General features: G+C 39.9%; 1 protein-coding gene across 5 annotated transcripts in view; it reads left to right on the top strand.

The window, feature by feature from the left end:
- Positions 1-16,237, top strand: part of ssbp3 (single stranded DNA binding protein 3) — a 34,539-nt gene extending 18,302 nt beyond the window's left edge. Inside the window, exons 5-18 of one of the 5 annotated variants that reach the window (XM_031899953.1) lie at positions 5,377-5,466; positions 5,727-5,804; positions 6,441-6,500; positions 6,945-7,008; positions 7,091-7,167; positions 8,047-8,126; positions 8,219-8,267; positions 8,879-8,914; positions 9,141-9,195; positions 9,602-9,672; positions 12,162-12,240; positions 13,253-13,281; positions 14,037-14,138; positions 14,873-16,237. In XM_031899953.1, coding sequence (XP_031755813.1) covers positions 5,377-5,466; positions 5,727-5,804; positions 6,441-6,500; positions 6,945-7,008; positions 7,091-7,167; positions 8,047-8,126; positions 8,219-8,267; positions 8,879-8,914; positions 9,141-9,195; positions 9,602-9,672; positions 12,162-12,240; positions 13,253-13,281; positions 14,037-14,138; positions 14,873-14,914 — 912 coding nt within the window. In that variant the 3' untranslated portion in view covers positions 14,915-16,237. 5 annotated transcript variants of the gene reach the window in all.
- Positions 16,238-18,157: the final 1,920 nt, after the last annotated feature.

Here is an 18,157-nt window from a genome sequence, read left to right as displayed (position 1 = left end):
TGTTTTCAAATGGAGTTCATATATGAAAATGTTTGCCATGTGAAATGAAAGCAACACTATCATTCCTATTTGACTAGTTAACAAATCCTTCTGTCTGGTAGGTTTATCCATGCGATTGGCACTGTGCCATTTGGACAGCTCATGCAATAACTTTAACAGCGCTTCTCTTAGACATGGCATAACCTTCTTTTTTCTACAGAGGGAATCTTTTGTGTTCAGCATTTAGAAATATTTAGTGTAGTGTCCAATATTACCTGGTCTGTTTGCTTTATGTACTTTAATTTAGATTGAGATTTTAATAATGGTTATATCACAGACATGTTTGAGATGGAACACAATCCAAATAGGTGTACTTTTTCATACATTGTGGGCATTCCACATTTCAATGTCTATTTTCAGTTTGAGGTTACTTTCTCATTTTGTGCACATTGTAGATATTTCCAGCCCAATTACTTAATGCAGTTTGGAAAAACATACAGTATTGGGAGATATTGGCCCCTAGTTGAAACAGGGAATTTAAATCCATAATATAAATAAAGCAGATTGAAATGAAACTCAAATCTACTGTTAAATAACTTCCAATTAGAATGGTAATTGGGGTTTCTGGATATATATATTTTTACACAGACACAAGCAGAATGATAAGTGGTCTTTTTTTATTTTGTATTGGTCAGTGTTCCTTTTGCTTCTACAGTTGTTTTCCATTGACTCAGGCTCAGCAGTTAGTGGCCAGGTGTCAGATGGTCCTACACCAAAAAGTTTGGTTTAAACAATGATGGTTTTTAGGAGGCTGAGTTGGAAAGCATATATAGGGCAAGAATGTGTTTCTGTGTTTTCTCATCCTTTAAATGGAGAGGTCCGATTGGTTTGCTAGTCCTTCAAATTGTGGAGAGGTCCCAAAAAGAAAGATAAGTGATAATAATGATCTGGCCTTGAATTGAATTTTCTTTCTGTATACCAAGTGAAGCTGACACGGTCAGACAGTGGCAAATAATAAAATAAAACCTCAAAAATGTGAAAACCATTCACAAATAGTCTTAGGATATGACCTCATACTAAATAAGTTTAAGAAATCATAAGTATACAGATTGGAGCTGAATATTTAACACCATGAAATGTGACTGATTTACCAAAATAAGCCCCTCCATTGCACAGGGGAGCTTGGATGCTTTATAGGAAAGCCATATATATCCTATGCAACAAAGCAGCCCTAAGAGCATTTGAAAGTGTTGTGTCATGGTGCGGAGCTTGACTGGCTCACACATCTGCAGAGAGTAATCTGTTTCCTATCTCATTTTTACCTTTAATGACAATTCTTCAAGTACCTCCAACTCTGCTTTTCAGCTGCATAGAAGGTCTTCATTCTGTGTTGGAGAAGGAGTAACTCTTTCACCGCTCTCAAAGAAAATGAATTGCCCTCATTAATTGTTTCTTATGAGTACCCATAAAGCCTTGCATTCCAGGACTTTGGGTATTGCTAAGGAAATCTGAATGAAAGTAATGCATAAAATGCATTTTTAGACACATGTTTTTGGGCTAGTGTGTTTGTAATCGGACTGATTTGCTTTATTTGCACTGGGAGAAGATGGCGGACTCTTCCACCTTCTCCTGGCTCTGCTGCTTGTTCTAGCAAAACTGATAATACATTAAACTAAATCTTTGCTAATACAGAGGATTGATATAGTCATGAATGTGCATATAGGACTAAGAGGTGTTTGCTAAATTGACATTTTGTTGGCAAAACTGATTTTGTTGCTTCTTTAAACTCTTTCACCTTAGAAAAACACTGTGGTATAACACAGTGGCAGTTTAATATAAAACTGATCAATTACAGAAACAAATCTGTAAAAATATATATATTGGCTGTAAGCACATTTATTAAACTGCCACTAAAAAAAAAATAAAAAAAAAAAGAGTGCAAAGTGTCTTACCTGCTGTGAATTAAGTGCATGCTAAGGTGCCACATTTGTCATTGCCCTTAAGGCTAATGTCACACACGATGAAGCATCAGCTTCTCTCATGGGACAAAGTGCAGGCGGAATAATGCTGACGAAGCTCCCAATGGTGCAAAACGTGTAAGGAGGGCAGAGTATGGGGACAGTGTGGCACTGGGATGTACTCTTATGTCGTTTTGTATAGTATGATGATTTTTCTGTTTTTTTTGTAATTAACTCAAACCATTTAAATTTTTGCATATTTCAGTGCTAACTTGTGTAGTGTAGGAGAGATGCTGAGCCTTGTAGTCTGAGGGTAAGCATTGCGGCCTGTACACAATTGCACTTATTTGTAAATATGCAGTTACTGTACAACCAAATGTTTTCATTCAACATTTCATACTGTTGAGGAATAGTAGCCATCAGAGCAGGCATCTACAATATTGTATACCCAGTTTGTATATAATATCCATGTCATTAGCAATGCCTTCTGACTGCCACCTAACAGTGCTAGTTTAAGCTAGTTATGATTCTTGCTTATGTTCATACACATAATGGCTCTAAATCAGTAGTAGCCAAAACACACTTGTGGCAACCTTGGTAATAGAAAAAGGCAGGGGCAGATTTATTGTGGAAACTGCCATGGGCTTTGTCTGACCCTTCACCACTGATCTGGGAACTAAGAGCCCCAAGCAAGCGCCCAGGTAGCCTTTCTGCCACTGGATAACAGGATTTGAACAAATGTTGCACCATTTAGGTAACCCTAAAAGTCAAGAACACTGCTCTTAAGGAACTATATTTAACCTACATACTTGATCACCTTACCTCCAATTTTTGTGCTGAAAAGCACCCGAACCTTAGGTTTCATGTTTTACCAGTTCAGGCAAATGGGAGCAGTAGGAGGCAGCTTGCTACTTTTCAGCAATAAATGCCATCAGCCTGTGTTTCTGTATTTGAATTAATCTCTGAGGGTTTAAGTTTTGTGAGATTTTGTTGCTGGTGTGACAGCCTGAAAGTAAGTACTGTGACATGTCTGGGAATATTTTCATTTATCCATGAATAGACATTATCTAGTAGAAATAAATCTAAAACTACTGGACTTTGAGCTTTCTTAAAATATTTCACCGTTCATACAAGTGGCTTCTTCAGTTGCAGTGAAGAAGTCTCTACTCTGGCAGGGTGTGTTGTCCATTCTTTTGACTTTAGGATCTCTCCCTGCCCATAGAACAGCGGGTGACATCTTCATCCATCAGTGAGAGCTATGAGATTACTTAAATTAGATAAAAGGCTTAGTTGGAGTCCAATTAAACTCACCTGACTTCAGAGTCCATTATAGTCTTGACCTATCTCTTAATCCTGATGTGGTCTGCATGAAAGCCTCTTCTTACTACCCATGGTCCTTTTTACAGGAGTATTCTCACTTTGAGTACAATTTGCTGTGAGCAAACCTTGCAGCAGTCTAATGTAATCTTTAAAAAAGATACCGCAGGGTTCTATTATGATATGTAGACTTGCCTAGGTCTAGTTATACATATCAAGCAATCGGAAGTCTGGTATGATGATTTTTAACCACACAATATTAAGAAATGTAACTGCCAGTTGGTTTTTGTGTTTCCTAAAAAAAATCTCTTCTAATTCAGAATTAAAGTAGCTTTTGTCCTTCATGTAAGATGTTATGGGCCGGGGGTGCTTTACTTACAGTTTCTGTTAGTATTTCTGTGAACTCTATTTGTTTCATTTATACAGCTTTCAATATTAATATCACATTTGCCTGTGCATGTTATCCTTGAATAAGACCAAAAACAGTCTTCCACTAAGTTGCAAAATGCCAAGATCTGTCAGAATGTGTACTAATTTACAAGGGTCCTTTGCACTTTTATGTATTAATGCAAAGTCTATGTGCTAGCATTATATGGTGGTATATCTGGGGCATTATTTGTACCAGACTGGTACAGTGATCAGCTTACCAACTTTGGGCTGAATGCAATGATGTGAATAGGTATGTGATTGCCCCCTGCTGGTTAGCTTTGTCACTCCAGACCAAGAGATTATTTTCAGTGCTGGATGCTCCCTGCTTGTTTACATAATACAAACCTGAATAGTCTGGATCTTTGTGAGCTGGAGCAAGGAGTGGGGAGAAGCTTTGTTATTTTTATTATGTTCATTCTAGTTCTTACATATATGCTGTGGAATGTTTGCTTCTATAGCTTTCCAGTAGGTCAGTGCTGTCCAACTGGCGGCCCGCGGGCCGCATGCGGCCCGCGACCCCCCTCTGTGTGGCCCCCCACCTGTCTGGCTGCTTTGATGGCTTACCTTTGAGTAAGCATTAAATGGTATCAGTACTGAGATTAACTGCCCCCCTGCATGGTTCTCACCTCAGATTCAGGCTGTAATCCTTCTGTATTGTTTAAAATGTAATCCCCTGTGTTTTTCACACCTTTTAATACCTGCATTGTTCACCCCCTGCAGTGTTCACACCTCAGGCTCAGGCTGTAATCACCCCCATTGTTCACTTCTTCACACCTTAGACATAGGTACTGTAGGCAGAGTATGGCACATACAGCCAGCATAGGGCAGGGAGGGTATGGCACACACAGGAAGGGTAGGGCAGGCAGAGTATGGCACCCACAGGCAGGGTAGGGCAGGCAGAATATGGCACACACAGGCAGGGCAGGACAGGCAGAGTATGGCACACACAGACAGCATAGGACAGGCAGAGTGCTGCCTGTGTGTGCCATACTCCGCCTGCCCTATGCTGCTTGTGGGAGGTGAACCTGGCAGGGGTTTGTTGTGGGAGTTTGTTAGCAGTTTGAAATAGCCATTAAATGGTCCCAAAGGTGTGTAATTATGTACTGGGGGTTGCTCTGCTATCCACAGGGGAGGAGGAGGCATATGGAATTTAAGGGTATATCTTAATATGACATAATTCTTTCACATATGAATGATGGTTGATATCCCCACAGTAAGGACCAAGCATTTGGGCTACCACCCATTGTAAGGACCAAGCATGCTGTGCTACCACCATTGTGATAAAATAGGTGTGGTTTGAAGTGGGTGTGGTTTCAAAAAGGGGAGTGGTCAAAACTGGCTTCCATTAGCGGCCCTCCACTATGTATACTAGAGAAATTCCGGCCCCCGGCACCGTAGAAGTTGGACAGCACTGCAGTAGGTAATTAACACATGGTCTTGCAGTATTTGGGGTGACCTTGGTTTATTTGTGTGTTTTTTTTTCAACCCTTTGTATTTGCATTTTACATTTATATGAACTGAAAACCATATAGCACAGAACAAGGAAACAAACTGACCCCACATTCTAGAATGTGTTTGTCACAATCTTGATAATGGTCAACTACAGCGTTACAGACTACTGTTGGCCATTAAATAAGTGTTTAATTTCATTTTTTAATTAGCTGGATTAATGACCACATTCTCTCGTTCCCAGAGTGCAGCAGCGGCTCCAAGTCCAGTGCTTGGGAACATTCCTCCAAGTGACGGAATGCCTGGAGGACCAATTCCACCAGGATTCTTCCAGGTAGGGCTAAGAGCATTTGCATTTATGACTGGTAAAAAACATTTCTGCAGGGTTTCTATGTTTATGCCTGCTGTAGTGGCACCATCATAATAAAAAAAATCCCTTTTACTCCTGGTGAATGAGTGCATAGATATGCGAGAATATTGTTTCAAATATTAAAAAAAAACAAACACGTAGAAAATTGCTAATTATTATCTGTTAATAAATTGCAAGTCTTCAATTTTGTGTTTTTTTTTTTTTTTTTTTTTTTTTTTTAGCAGGGTCCTCCTGGGTCACAACCATCACCTCATTCACAGCCTCCTCCTCACAACCCCAACATGATGGGACCTCACAGTCAGGTACTGATATGACAGCTTAGCAGCTTAGTACATACTTAAATTTTACCATATAAAAGCAGTGCCGAAAAGGCTTTCTTACCTGTATAGCATTCAGGACACAATAGGAATAATAATTCCTCTACTTTTATTTATTTTGTTACTAAAACCAGACTGTTATGACCACAAACTGTAGCCCAATTAAAGAGACTCCTTCTTTTTCTGCTACATTTGAATGAGCTGATTTCAGCAGGTGTGCCTCTGACTATACAGGTATTTCACAATACAAAGACATTTTCAAAATGTCTAGGACCTGGTGTTTTCTGAATAAGGGGCCTTTTTGTAATTTGGTATCACCATACCTTAAGTCGGCTAATGAACATTTTAACATTAAATAAGCCCAATATTTATTGTTTTGCCACCAATATTCATGCAGCTTTGCTACCACCAAGTACAAAAGAAAATCATTTAAAAAAAAAAAAGAAAAAAAAAATTTGTCTAAAATCTAGCCTATGGGAGATGGTTTTCCCTTAATTCAGCGCTTTATGCATAACTGGTTTCCACATAAGGTATCTCATACCTGTATTATTATAACAGTTGCATCTCAGTGGAAGGTTGTGTATTATAAAAATATATGGTTTTTCTGTTTTTCTTTTACAGCCTTTTATGTCACCTCGATATGCTGGTGGTCCAAGACCGCACATACGAATGGGTAATCAGGTATGTTGCCACAAACTGCTCTGATAAAGATAGGAAAACAATAGGCCTATTTTAATATATCTTTGTCTTCATTTCATGTAATGTCTATTCTTTGTAAAACCCCCATCATCCTATGCTATTATCTTAAACAGGGTTTCCCAACCTTTTGTTTTTTTTTTGTCATGAGCCACACTCAGATGTAAAAAAGTGTTGGTGAGGCACACAATCATGAAGAAAGTTTAACTGTGATCCACTATTTGGTAGTCCCATATTGAGTGCTGGCCTACAGGAGGCTCTGTTTGGAGTAAAACAGGGTCTCTGTGCTTCCAAAACTTGCCTCCGGGACATAAATTTAAAAATGGGCTCCTACTTTTGACGCCACTGGAAACAACGTCAAACGGACGTCACTGGTCTAAAATAAATGTATAGAATCTCATTTACCAAGTTTTGTGCTTATTATTGCAGCCTCCTGGAAGTGTGCCAGGATCTCAGCCTTTACTACCAAACTCCATGGATCCAACACGGCAAGGTAACCTATTTCCCCTCAGAGAGTCACTTATTGGCTTCCCTGCACACTAGGATTTCAACAACTTATTGTTTCTTTCCTTAAGGACACCCTGGAATGGGAGGTCCTATGCAAAGAATGAACCCTCCCAGATCAATGGGCCCTATGGGTCCTGGGCCTCAGGTAAGGACAGTGTTTGAGATCATTGTTTATTAATCATAGCTCAATGTTATATGGTTTTGTTGTTAGTATGATATAGCCACTCTTTCAGCATGGACAGTCACTTGGTTAAAGGACAAGGAAAGGCTAAGTCACTTGGGGGTGCCAAAATGTTAGGCACCCCCAAGTGACTTAAATCGCTTACCTTGTATGGGGTAGAAGGTAAGCGATTAAAGTCGCTTGGGGTGCCTAACATTTTGGCAACTCGGGGAGATTAGTCGCCTGCGAACAGGGAGATTTGTCGCGGGCGACTAATCTCCCTGAGTTGCCATCACCTGCCATCCCACCGGTGAAAATGTAAGTCGCCGGTGGGATGGCACACGCGGCGGCGCGATTTCGGCCAATCGACGAAAATGCCTCGCGAGGCAACTTCGCAGATTTGCCAAAATCGCCTGCGCAGCGTTTGCCATCCCACAGGCGACTTACATTTTCGTCGGTGGGATGGCAATCCGGGGAGATTAGTCGCCCGCGAACAGGGAATTTTGTCGCGGGCGACTTATCTCCCCGTGTGCCAGAGCCCTAAAAGAGCCCAGGTTTAATTCAGAGGCATTATGTCCTATTTAGTTCTGTTTAGATTCTGGGAGTAACTGACTAGTAGTTATTTATTATTACTCTTAAATATGTCAGTAATTGAGAATATAAATTTGTTCATAGAACACATTTTTTAAAAATCTCACTAAAATACCTAAATACAACTTAAATATAAGAAATTTTTTCCTCCATTGTTATTGTACACGTAGGCTTGTTTTCCTTTAATTTTATATTGTTTAAGTAATACCTTGTTCTCACCTACTAACACACTTGTTTTCTCTTTCTTTCTGGGTTTCCTCCTCGTTACCGTAGTCTGATCCTTGGTTATCATTGCAGAATTATGGCAGTGGGATGAGACCTCCCCCCAATTCCTTAGGTCCTGGAATGAACATGTAAGGGGCAGAATTTTTTGGTTGAACTTAAAATTCCTCCATTTTTATTTATCATCTGTTAATGGCTTTTCTTTTAATTTTGTCATATTTAGGGGTCCAGGATCAGGCAGGCCGTGGCCGAACCCAAACAGTGCCAATTCTGTAAGTGTCACTATAAAATAAGTGGGTTAAGCAGAAATATGCTTGAAAATTGCCCCAGCCCAGTAATAGATAGCAAACATTAGCTTTTACTGGTCTGTTGCTTTGGTTTTCTGGTTATGCTGAGGGATCTCTTTCTGGATTCTAGCACTGTGTCTGTAGTTGCTGGAAGGCATAGTGAGCACAAAACTACAGTATTTGTTTTTGGCTGACTCCTTCACAAAAGGCTTAACTGCATTCCAGACCAATTTCTAATTTGCATATTAACATTTGAAAAATAAATTAAATTACAAGACAACATTTTTTGCGCAAAAGTAACAATTATATGCTTTTTTCTTATTCATTGGCATCTTAAATGCTAATTAGTTCCACACAAAGCTAGCAGTCATTTAAATATTGGTGTTTTAAAACTAAGTGAAACTTGGAAGTCATCATTAAGGTAGAATTTTTTTAACTACCCCTCTTACTGTTTACTTTTATTTATATTTTATGCATGTTCTTTGCAAGCATTTCCTTTAGCTGTTGTGCAAGGAACTGACATTATAGTAGCATTTTGTAGTGATTATAGAAATATATAATTAAATAAACTGATTTCTTTTTCCTGTTGTCCACAGATTCCCTACTCCTCTTCCTCACCTGGCACATATGTTGTAAGTTGACTGTATGGCAAAATTGTGGTAATTAAGGCATCACTAGTGTTGTATCTGTCGAATGCATGGACAACATTATTTGTCTATCTTGTATGCCTTCCATGAGGGGAAAAAAGAATGCTAAGTTAAGATAATAGACCTGCATATTGAGTGAGATTCTGGTACATGCTATGGCAAGGAGACCGCAGATGCTTTGTTAATTAAATTTATGTTTTTTGTTTTTAAGGGTCCCCCTGGAAGTGGAGGTCCTCCAGGAACGCCCATAATGCCCAGCCCTGCAGGTATGTAGATAGTAGGTTTGCTTATCAAAGACATATTGGTACAGGACATTCCAGTTGTAGGCATAACAACCAGATTTTGCCCTGTAAGGGATTTTTAGGCCTTAGTCTTTCTGTTGCCTCCGGTGACTTCTATATATGATGCAATATCGTAAGGGCATTTGTACGAATGGCCTAACTGATTATGTTCTTGTGCTATTTTCCTTGTAACAAAAATAGACAGCAGTTTCTCCTTTGATTTTTCTTTTACTGTAGCACATACAACAAAGTAGTGCACAAATATGTCCAAAGATAATTTTAGTCTGAAAATGAATCGATTTCTATGATTTACAAAATTATTCTTGGAAGCAACCTTAACTGGTAGTCTTGCGATTTGGCAATACATTTTTGTTTTCTTTTTTTCCCTTAGAGTCAACAAATTCAAGTGACAACATCTATACAATGATAAATCCAGTTCCACCATCAGGAAATCGTTCAAACGTAAGACTCATTTTTCCTGTAATTGAACTTATAACTGATAAACAGTATTGTAAAACCTTTTATAGAAAGCATAACCTCTGTTACAAGTAATTTTAAATTTAAATTAAAGCTGACTATACATGGGAAGATTTAGGCTGCTGATACGCCCTCTTAGACAGTCAACAGCTTATCTGCCCCTGTATGGGGCCTTCCTGACTGTCATGTGGCTAAATATGGGAGCCCACATTGGCACATTGATGCAATCCTCTCCAGATGGGCCTGCATGTATGAACCAATGGTTGGCCAAATCAGGCCCAAAGTCACTTGTTTGGAAATCTTGCCAATCAGCCAATCTCACTCTGTATGGTTAATTTTAGACCTGGCATTTAATTGGCCTTGATATATAAGGGCCAACTATGATACTCGGAACATGTCAAAAAGTGCCTTATTTGAAGATTTTTTTTTTTTTTGTTTGTTCAGGTTGGTAAAAGCTGTCCAGCTGTTCCTTAGTTAAATGCTTTTAAACATAGCCCTGGTAGGCAAGTAGGCAGAATATTTGGTTAGTCTTACCGAAGGTATCTCGGAAGGTATCTCCAGATGTGTGTATTATTTTTTTTCCATTTTTTGTAAATGTTTGTTTTTGCCACTGTGGTGATCGTGTTGTGTAACAACACATCTGCTTGATGTCTCTATGAATCTATGTCAGCCATAAGCGTATTTAATGACTCCTGTGAAGGCTTAATGCTATTCTACATACTGTATATACTAGAGCAGCGTTTTTCAACCACTGTTCCGCGGCACAAGATGTTGCCTGGTGTGCCGTAGGCAGGGCCGCAATTTTTACTTTAAAAAAAAATCCGGGCCCTGTCATTGGTTGCGCCCCGTGTGTACGGGTGACGTCAGTACGCACGGGGCGCAACGTTATAAAAGGGCCTGTGTGCGGTCACGTGTAGGCAGAAGGGCAGAGGCGGCGCGCATGAGGGGAAGATGCTGCTGAAGCTGCCGAAGAGTAAAATGCTGCTGGGCACCAATGTATTAGGGGGGGCCACGGGGCACACTGACTTATGGGGGCACTGCTGCTGGGCACCAATGTACTAGGGGGGCTGGCTCTTGGCACCAATGTACTGGGGGGCACTGCTGCTGGGCACCAATGTACTAGGGGGGGGCACTGCTCTTGTCACCAATGTACTAGGGGGGCACTGCTCTTGGCACCAATGTACTAGGGGGGCGCACTGCTCTTGGCACCAATGTACTAGGGGGGCACTGCTCTTGGCACCAATGTACTAGGGGGGCACTGCTGCTGGGCACCAATGTACTAGGGGGGCACTGCTGCTGGGCACCAGTGTACTAGGGGGGCACTGCTGCTGGGCACCAGTGTACTAGGGGGGCACTGCTGCTGGGCACCAGTGTACTAGGGGGGCACTGCTGCTGGGCACCAATGTACTAGGGGGGCACTGCTCTTGGCACCAATGTACTAGGGGGGCACTGCTGCTGGGCACCAGTGTACTAGGGGGGCACTGCTGCTGGGCACAGAGTTAAATTTTTTAACATTTTCTAATGGTGGTGTGCCTCGTGATTTTTTTCATGAAACAAGTGTGCCTTTGCCCAAAAAAGGTTGAAAAACACTGTACTAGAGTATAAGCCTAGTTTTTTAGCACCCAAAATGTGCTGAAAAAGTCACCCTCGGCTTATACCCGAGTTGGGTGCCATGGGTTCCTCCAGACTAGCACCCTCTGTCCTTTGTGTGCAAATTAGGCCACCCTCAACCAGACCCTCCAGTGCCCTGGCCCACTCCCAAATTCATCTACCATCCTCACCTGTCCCATTCTGCACTAGACACTGCACTTTATATTCTATACAAACTATATATAGCTTTGAAGGATTTTAACTATTTGTGTTTTCGCTTGGTTGCTGATTGAGCTAAGGGGCTATTACTCTTAAGGTATCATTGTTGATACCATATTGTTTTTGTTGACCCTTTTTCTCCACTTACAGAGCTAGTTTACTGTTTTTCTTTGAAATAAATGTTTAAAAACATATACCCCACTGATGCCTCATTTAATGTAATTTTATTGGTATTTATTTTGATTATTGAAACTTAGCAGTAGCTGCTGCTTTTCCCACCCTAGGCTAATACTCAAGTCAATAAGTTTTTCCAGTTTTCTTAGGTAAAATTAGGTACCTCTGCTTATACTCCAGTATCTACAGTGGTTTATATCTGACATTTAGCAAATTATTAATGTAATAACTTGACATGGAGGTGTGATCTGCAGGCCTGCCGATACCTTTTATTAGTCTGCATATTAGTTTTTTAAGGCAAGCTTACAAACTAAAAAATGACTGGCATTAGAAAACATATAACGGAAATGTTCATATAAAACTTACATTGTAGGCATAACAGTAAATATAGGGAAAATGTGAATGTTTGTTTGTTTCTTACAAACTCAAGTAAGAGGCAGTAATGTTGGTGCTTAGAAACAGATCTTTCTGACATATATTTTTATGTTTAGTTTCCAATGGGACCTGGCTCAGATGGCCCTATGGGAGGTATGGGTGGAATGGAGCCTCATCACATGAATGGATCATTAGGTAAGTAGTTTGCCTATTACCTTTTAAAGCCTACTTGGTTAATACTGTAATCATGTCTATTTTATGCTGTATAAATGTTATTATTAACTACAAGGACCTATTGCAACAATTGTGACGGGGGTAAAGGTTTAAAATCTCTTAGAGGTAGTTCACCTTTAACTTTTATTTTTAACTTATATTGTGATGTAGACAGTTGTATTCTGAAACAATGTATTTGTTTTTATTGCTGCTGGGTCTGTAATCCTCATTTGAAAGCGTAAAAGATGGAAAAAAGAAGGCGAATAATTAGAAAATTATATAAAAAAAAAAAAAAAAATGAAGCCCGAAAGTGAATATAGGACATTTTATAACTTCATAAAGGTGAGCAGCCCTTTTAAAGGGGTCCTCTCACCCTAAGAAATAATTCCAAATTGTTTTCTATTGTGTTTGTCAAGCAAAATAAACTTCACCTACACTGTAGAAATTATTTTCTTATTTTAATTTAATTTATTATTTTTTTTAATTTATTATTTAAAATTTTTAATTTATTTTATTCAGCCTTGGAATTCACAATTGCAGCAAGCAGGCAGGCTCTATTTTGTGGACTCTATTATTAAGGCATGCTTTGAATCCTGCCAAAATCTTGTTTCTGTGCCAGTATGGGGGGACCTGATACCCATGTCCATGCACTGGTTACAAAATTAGATGGTGAGGAGGGAGGGGGAATGTGAGAGGAACAGCAACATCTAATAAGTTCTAAATTGAAAGTGAAAGGAACACTCTGCCCCACCTCTATGCCTGAGGCATAGAGGCGGGGTAAGCAATATATGATTGACAGCTGGGATTTTTAAATGCTTTTATAATGGGCATTGATGTGTTAATAAAAAATGGCTTTTGGTTTCATATTTAATTTGGAAAGGGCTTTTATTATACAGCTTTTTATGCCTGGGTGACAGGTCCACTTTAACAGGACTTTGTATCAGTAAAAATCACTATCTGTGCATTGAGCCTGACTCATTCTTTTTCTTCATAGGGTCAGGAGACATGGATGGACTTCCTAAGGTAAGTTATTACCTGCTTTGATCAAGGTGCATCATTCCATTGGTTGACAATATTTCCTTTTTCACTCCATTTGCAACAGTTCTTCTTTATGTTATTGTAACTCACTAATTTAAGAGGATATGGCTTTTTAATGTTAGCAATAATGATTTTAAGTGGATTTGTTACCTTAAATCACAGCTTTATTGGAGCTTCCCATGGATCCTCTCAGGTTCCTCTCTGTGATGAGTGGTGGGCAGAAGCACAGTAGAATGTTAAAAGCCAATAATGCTCCAAATATTATATTGTTGTACTCCTGTTATATATGTGTCATGGCTTGCAAAGAAAATATCGATTCCAGGAAACGGATTAAGATATCCAAAATACATAGCACTCATAGCAGTGTACAACACTTCTAAAGCAGTCAATTGCATGCAGTGGTAATTCATTCTTATCCCAGATAGTAGCTGTTTGGGCCACATCAATCACTGTGCTAATTTCCTTCCTTTACTTCAGTTTCAAGCAGAATGAGTTTTGCATAAAGAATGATGGTATACATAAAACAATGATGGAAGCACATATCTTAAGCAACTGCATTCTAATGTGATTTCCATTGACAATATGCAACTGATGCATCTTTGCATACGTAACACCTCCTTCCCATACTGATGCCAAAAATCTAATTTTATTTTTTATGGGCTATTAAGCATTCTTTAATTTCAAAAGGCTTAACTGTATAAACTTGATTTTAAAGGCATATTGTCTGTCTATCTATGCAGAACTCCCCAAACAACATAAGTGGCATTAGTAACCCTCCAGGGACACCAAGGGATGATGGCGAGTTAGGAGGGAACTTCCTTCATTCTTTCCAAAATGACAATGTAAGTCTTCATTGGTATCAGTTGCAGGTCACTTACCGTTTGTGGCGAACAGCATGTGCCTTCATTTTAAATATATACATTGTCTTTGGCTGTTCTGCTCTGAGCTACTTTACTCTAGTAATTTGGTGTGCCTTGTAGAGGCATGTTATAATCCCTTTAAAGTGAAGTTACATTTCAAATAAAGTGATGGATGCTCTCTGAGTACTTTTACAGATTACATTAATTTTTTCTATTTTTATCATCTTTTGAGAAGACTGCTAATAACAGACTTTTGGCTCAACTGAGAATCTGCAACTGAATCTGCCTATAATAAACACCTATAGGCGAGTGATTATAGGTCTAGATCATGGGAGCCCAATTTACAGTGCTTGGTAAGAACTGTTGGTGTGTCCCAGCTTATTGTAGAGTACTTTTAAAAGGCAAGGACCTGTCCGGTCGGAGGCTCGCAGGCCTGTTGTGGCATGAGATCCATGAGATTTTTATGGCCCCTAAATGCTATTAAAAGGGATCAATGGAACTGTTAAGCATTTTATTATTTTAATCCTTCCAGTGCAGAGTGCAGCTCTGCAAGATGGTATTCCCACATTTTCCTTGAGTGACACCTAGAGGATCATTTGGGTAAACTCTAGCTGAGCCAGATTTTATTTGATTGATGGTATGTTTCACACTGGTCTTCTCTTACAGTACTCTCCCAGCATGACAATGAGCGTGTGACCTCCTGTATCTTCTCCTAGAGACAATACTCAACTCCGCTGCTGCTTGGAAGGTCACAGTGATAAAGGAAGATGATGTGTCTGGATGTGCAAGGGTTCCTGGGACAGCTCCCCCTGGTTTGGTTTTATGCAATAAAAAGGCAAAACTTTTTATTCCATCAAACATGGAGGACAAAACTCTTGAGACAAGAAAATTGCTCTGAGGATTTATATATGTACAGATTTTTTTTCCCATGTGCATCAGAAGAAGCGTCAATTAATGGATCTCATTGCTGTGTCTCCCTTTTTTTAAATCTATGTCTGTGACGTGATATTCAAGGAAAATAGTTGAAATAGGAAATTTCATGTGTCTTTAGCCTTAGTTTAATTTTTCAAACAAACTGAAGATTTCAGTTGTCCAGGTCCCTCCAAAGAATCTTTTGTGCAGTTCCGAACACTCCCCCAAGACAAAATCAGTTCAAAGGTGTATTTGTTACTGTGCAGAGACTGTTCAGATCTGTACATGCTTCTCTCTCTTTACCTCATGAAAAAAGACTTGATATTATGGTGAAACACCCAAGACTTTGGTTTTCCTCCTCCTTCCCATGAGTGCGATTTTACTCAGTAATTCCAAGGCAAAAAGGAAGATGCTCTCACCAGAGAAACACTGATTTTTGTTTGTTTTTTTTGTTTTTTAATTTTCTTTGAGAAGAAACACTATCAAGATTTGAAGGCCTGAGGTTTAGATGGCAAACATGTTTTCAGTGGTAGTGATGCAGACTTTTGTAAGCTCCTGTGAAGAATGCCCTACATTAAAAGCTGACAAGTATATGGAGGAAAGGACATGGCAGAACCTCTTGTTTACAGTCCTTCACTGCTTCCCTTCCATTTTATGTCACCACTGCCTGGTCTGTGTTTCCTATTGTACCATTCTCAGCCTGGATTATAGTCTGCCAAGAGCCAACATCATATCTGTATCTTATTTGCTTTTCTCATTCTGGGTCTACATGAAAGATTGGTACCTACATACATGTTGTTTTGGTTCAATATTTGTTTAATAAAAGGGATGGTATTCTGCACCCTGCCCAGGACATGCTTGTGTGGGATGTTGGCTCAGATGCTGATCACAAATTGTGATATGTTATATTTTATCTTTTGTTAAAAGTAATAACTTCTGATTTTGCCTAGTTTTGGGCATTATTATTGTGCATTTTTTTTTTTTTTTTTGTCAAACAGCTGGAAGGAGGGAAAAACAGCTCCTCTCAGGACTATCTCATGGGAGAAACTCATTATGTATTTGAAAAGGGATAGTTAAATTATTGTCTCTTGCTATAGGACAGCTTGGAATGAAATGGTTAATGTTCTCCCTCCATGCTGGAAAAATTTAATAAACGGAAATGAACACTCCGGTTTGGATTTTCTTATTACATCATAGATGTGATGATATGCCAGTAGTGTTAAAGGAACTGTAACACAATTTTTTTACATTCAAAATATCCCTTCTATACACTTTGATTATCAAATATATCATACAGAAATTTCAATAGCAGTAGTGTGTTTTTTTTGTTTTTTTTTAAATCTTACTTAAGCATTGATTTATAGAGAACAGGCTGCAGTTCACTCCCAAGTCTCACACCACGCTTCTGTTCCGCTTCCCCCTCCACCCCCTCCCTCTTCTCATGCAGCCACACACAGCGCTCCTTCAAACAGTGATGCAGACTTGGCTGGAAAGAAGGAACGGTACATCTCTGATCCCTCTCCCTCTCAATGCCCCAACTGCTAATAGCCCATAAATCACTCAAAACGGACTCTGAAGAATGCAGCACATTAACTTCCGGATTAAACCGGAAGTCTAGCCGTATCGCATTTTCAAGCTCTGCACAGTAAAGCATTAGTAATGTAATTTATTTTGAAACCATGTAGAATATTGCATTTTTTTTTTTAAATGCATTTGCTCCAGATCCAGTAACCCATAGAGGCCAGCTGTTTGCTTCATTATTCAGTAAAGTAGTAAATCCTGAGCCTTTGGCACTTAGTAGCACCCCCCCCACAAGTTTTTGGGGAGGGACATTTGAAGACCCTTTAATGTTGTAAAGCAGTGCTGTCCAACCTCTGTGGTACTGAGGGATGACAATAGAAGCCAGTGTTGGTAACTCCCTGTGATAAAGCACATCTGTGTTTTCATAAGCACTTTTTAGACCATATCCACATAAATGGTGGTAGCACACACAATAACAAAGTGGTTGGTGCTCACTCCAGGGATACCCGTAAAGGAACAGTAACACCAAAAAAGTGTTTTAAAGTAATTGAAATATAACATACTGTGGCCCTGCACTGGTAAAACAGATGCTTCAGGAACACTACTATAGTTTATATAAATAAGCTGCTGTGTAGCCATGGGGCAGCCATTGAAGCTGGAAAAAAGGAGAAAAGGCACCATTGTATTCTACAGGAGTGCTCAAGCGGCCCGCGACCCCCCTCTGTGTGGCCCCCCACCTGTCTGGCTGCTTTGATGGCTTACTCTTGTGTAAGCTTTAAATGGTATCAGTACTGTGATTAACTGCACCCCCATGCATGGTTCTCACCTCAGATTCAGGCTGTAATCAGGCTGTATTGTTTAAATATGTAATCCCCTGTACTGTTCACACCTTTTAATCTCTGCATTGTTCACCCCTTGCAGTTTTCACACCTCAGGCTGTAATCACCCCCATTGTTCCCCTGTTCACACCTCAGGAGCAATAGAAACCCACAAATAATCCCTGCATACTACAAAAAGAACATATACTGAGATGGTACTGCAATTAAAAAGTTTTTTAATATATAGTTATTGTGCAGACTGTAGGAGCAGTGCCAGCATTGTGTCACTGTAGGCTGCCTGTGTGTGAGCATAGGGCAAGCAGAGTATGGCACACACAGGCAGAGTAGGGCAGGCAGAGTATGGCACACACACACACACAGGCAGGGTAGGGAAGGCAGAGTATGGCACACACAGGCAGGGTAGGGCAGGCAGAGTATGGCACACACAGGCCAAGTTTGGCACAAACCAGCCAAGAATGGCACACACAGTGAAAGTATGGCACGCAGGCAGGGTAGGGCAGGCAGAGTATGACACACACAGGCAGGGTAGGGCAGGCAGAGTATGGCAAGTTTTTGCTGTACTACAACCATTAATATGGATATGGTCATGTGATAACATGGGTGTGGTTTCAAGTGGGTGCGGTTTCAAAAAGGGGAGTGGTCAAAACTGGCTTCCATTATCGGCCCTCCACCACGTAGGTCGGAAAAATTCCGGCCCTCGGTACAACAGAAGTTGGACAGCACTGTTCT

Source organism: Xenopus tropicalis, chromosome 4 (genome assembly GCF_000004195.4).
Source record: "Xenopus tropicalis strain Nigerian chromosome 4, UCB_Xtro_10.0, whole genome shotgun sequence".
Classification (NCBI taxonomy): domain Eukaryota; kingdom Metazoa; phylum Chordata; class Amphibia; order Anura; family Pipidae; genus Xenopus; species Xenopus tropicalis.
This window is presented reverse-complemented; position numbering and strand designations above follow the sequence as displayed.